The 1,282-nt window shown below is 45.3% G+C and overlaps 1 protein-coding gene across 1 annotated transcript; it reads right to left on the bottom strand.

Annotated features, from left to right (window-relative positions):
- Positions 1–40: 40 nt before the first annotated feature.
- Positions 41–1,021, bottom strand: LOC121937853 (transcription factor 21-like). Its single transcript, XM_042481153.1, has one exon. It carries the CDS (start codon positions 932–934, stop codon positions 452–454), a length of 483 nt encoding a protein of 160 aa, XP_042337087.1. The 5' UTR covers positions 935–1,021; the 3' UTR covers positions 41–451.
- Between the last annotated feature and the right edge of the window lie 261 nt (positions 1,022–1,282).

Raw genomic sequence — 1,282 nt, forward strand, 5'->3', positions numbered from 1 at the left:
TATAAACATTTAAATGGATTATCTAGAGGTCTATAATTATATTTTATATATAGCACAATTATTTAAGCTATTTTCGTTTAAACTTTTAAGGACAAAGTTTCCTGCTGCATCAGGCCCAGGCCTACATAATTTGTGATCACAGCATAATACTTAACAAAAGGTGATATTTTTCAGTTGTTTTTTGTTTGTTTGTTTTTAGTTTTGCCTAAAAAACAGTCGGCATAATGAGAAATTGCTGTTTTTACCCTCTCGTGCACCTGCTGCATAAAGCTATTACCCTCATCTGTCACCTTGGTAGCAGGCATGAGGCCTACCAGAAGACCTGTTTAAAATCCTAATAAATCTAAAAATTTCAGTGGTGTAACCTTAAATAAAAACAAGCAGGGGTTGAAATTATATTTAGCACATAGTGAATCTAACGAAATTCAATTCGGCATGCATTTTCAGAACTTTAAAACCATACGCAGATTTTTTTTCTGTAACGTATATAAACTTTGAGTAGAAGTCTTACCAGGTTAACGGGGTGGATATATCCGTTTTCATATTTGTCGTTGGCCAGTATCTGCCGGAGGTGCGCGATGTAGCTGGATGCCAAGCGCAGAGTGTCCAGTTTGGAGAGCTTGGTGTCGGCCGGTACCCAGGGTAAGGTGGTCTTCAGCCGGGAGAAAGCTTTGGACAGCACGCGCATCCTGGCTCTCTCGCGCGCGTTGGCCGCGTTCCTTTGCACATGCTTGCCCTCCTGCTGTGCCACACCCTTGGGCGCCGTTTTCCGGGACGCAGTCTTCCGTTTCTTTCCCGGCGCGTCGTTGGCGCATGTGCCCTCACAGTTGGAGCTCTCTTCCGTACTCTCGTTGGAGTCTTTGCCGGAGGAGCCAAACTTGAGGATGCCGTCCAGGAGCTCGTCGTCGACATCGCTGAGAGACCCGGTGGACATGGTGAACTGTCTCCAACTGCAGCGGGCTCAAAACATGGGCGCAGGGAGCTGAGACTGGACGGGAATAAAGAGATGAGTTCATCAACTGCTAACTGTGCGCGGACAGAGCAGAGAGCAACAGACTTTATCTTCATGGCAGAGGGCGTTACCTCATGCTGGGAGGAGACACTGGTGCTGAACTAACATGCTGGTCCCCAAAGAATTCCAGGACCCCAAGGGAACCCGATGGGCCCTCAGTAAAATGCAGAATTTAGCCTGTAGTTTATTTTAAGCGCAGCTGAACTTACCAAATATCATTCCTTTTAGGAAATGAATACTTAGGAAGGGATTGATTTATTACAGATTTTT

Source organism: Plectropomus leopardus, unplaced genomic scaffold (assembly GCF_008729295.1).
Source record: "Plectropomus leopardus isolate mb unplaced genomic scaffold, YSFRI_Pleo_2.0 unplaced_scaffold27656, whole genome shotgun sequence".
Taxonomy (NCBI): Eukaryota; Metazoa; Chordata; class Actinopteri; order Perciformes; family Serranidae; genus Plectropomus; species Plectropomus leopardus.

What these genes read in the sequence shown, in the direction of transcription:
- LOC121937853 (XM_042481153.1), bottom strand. Translation starts at nt 934, where the DNA reads ATGTCCACCGGGTCTCTCAGCGATGTCGACGACGAGCTCCTGGACGGC.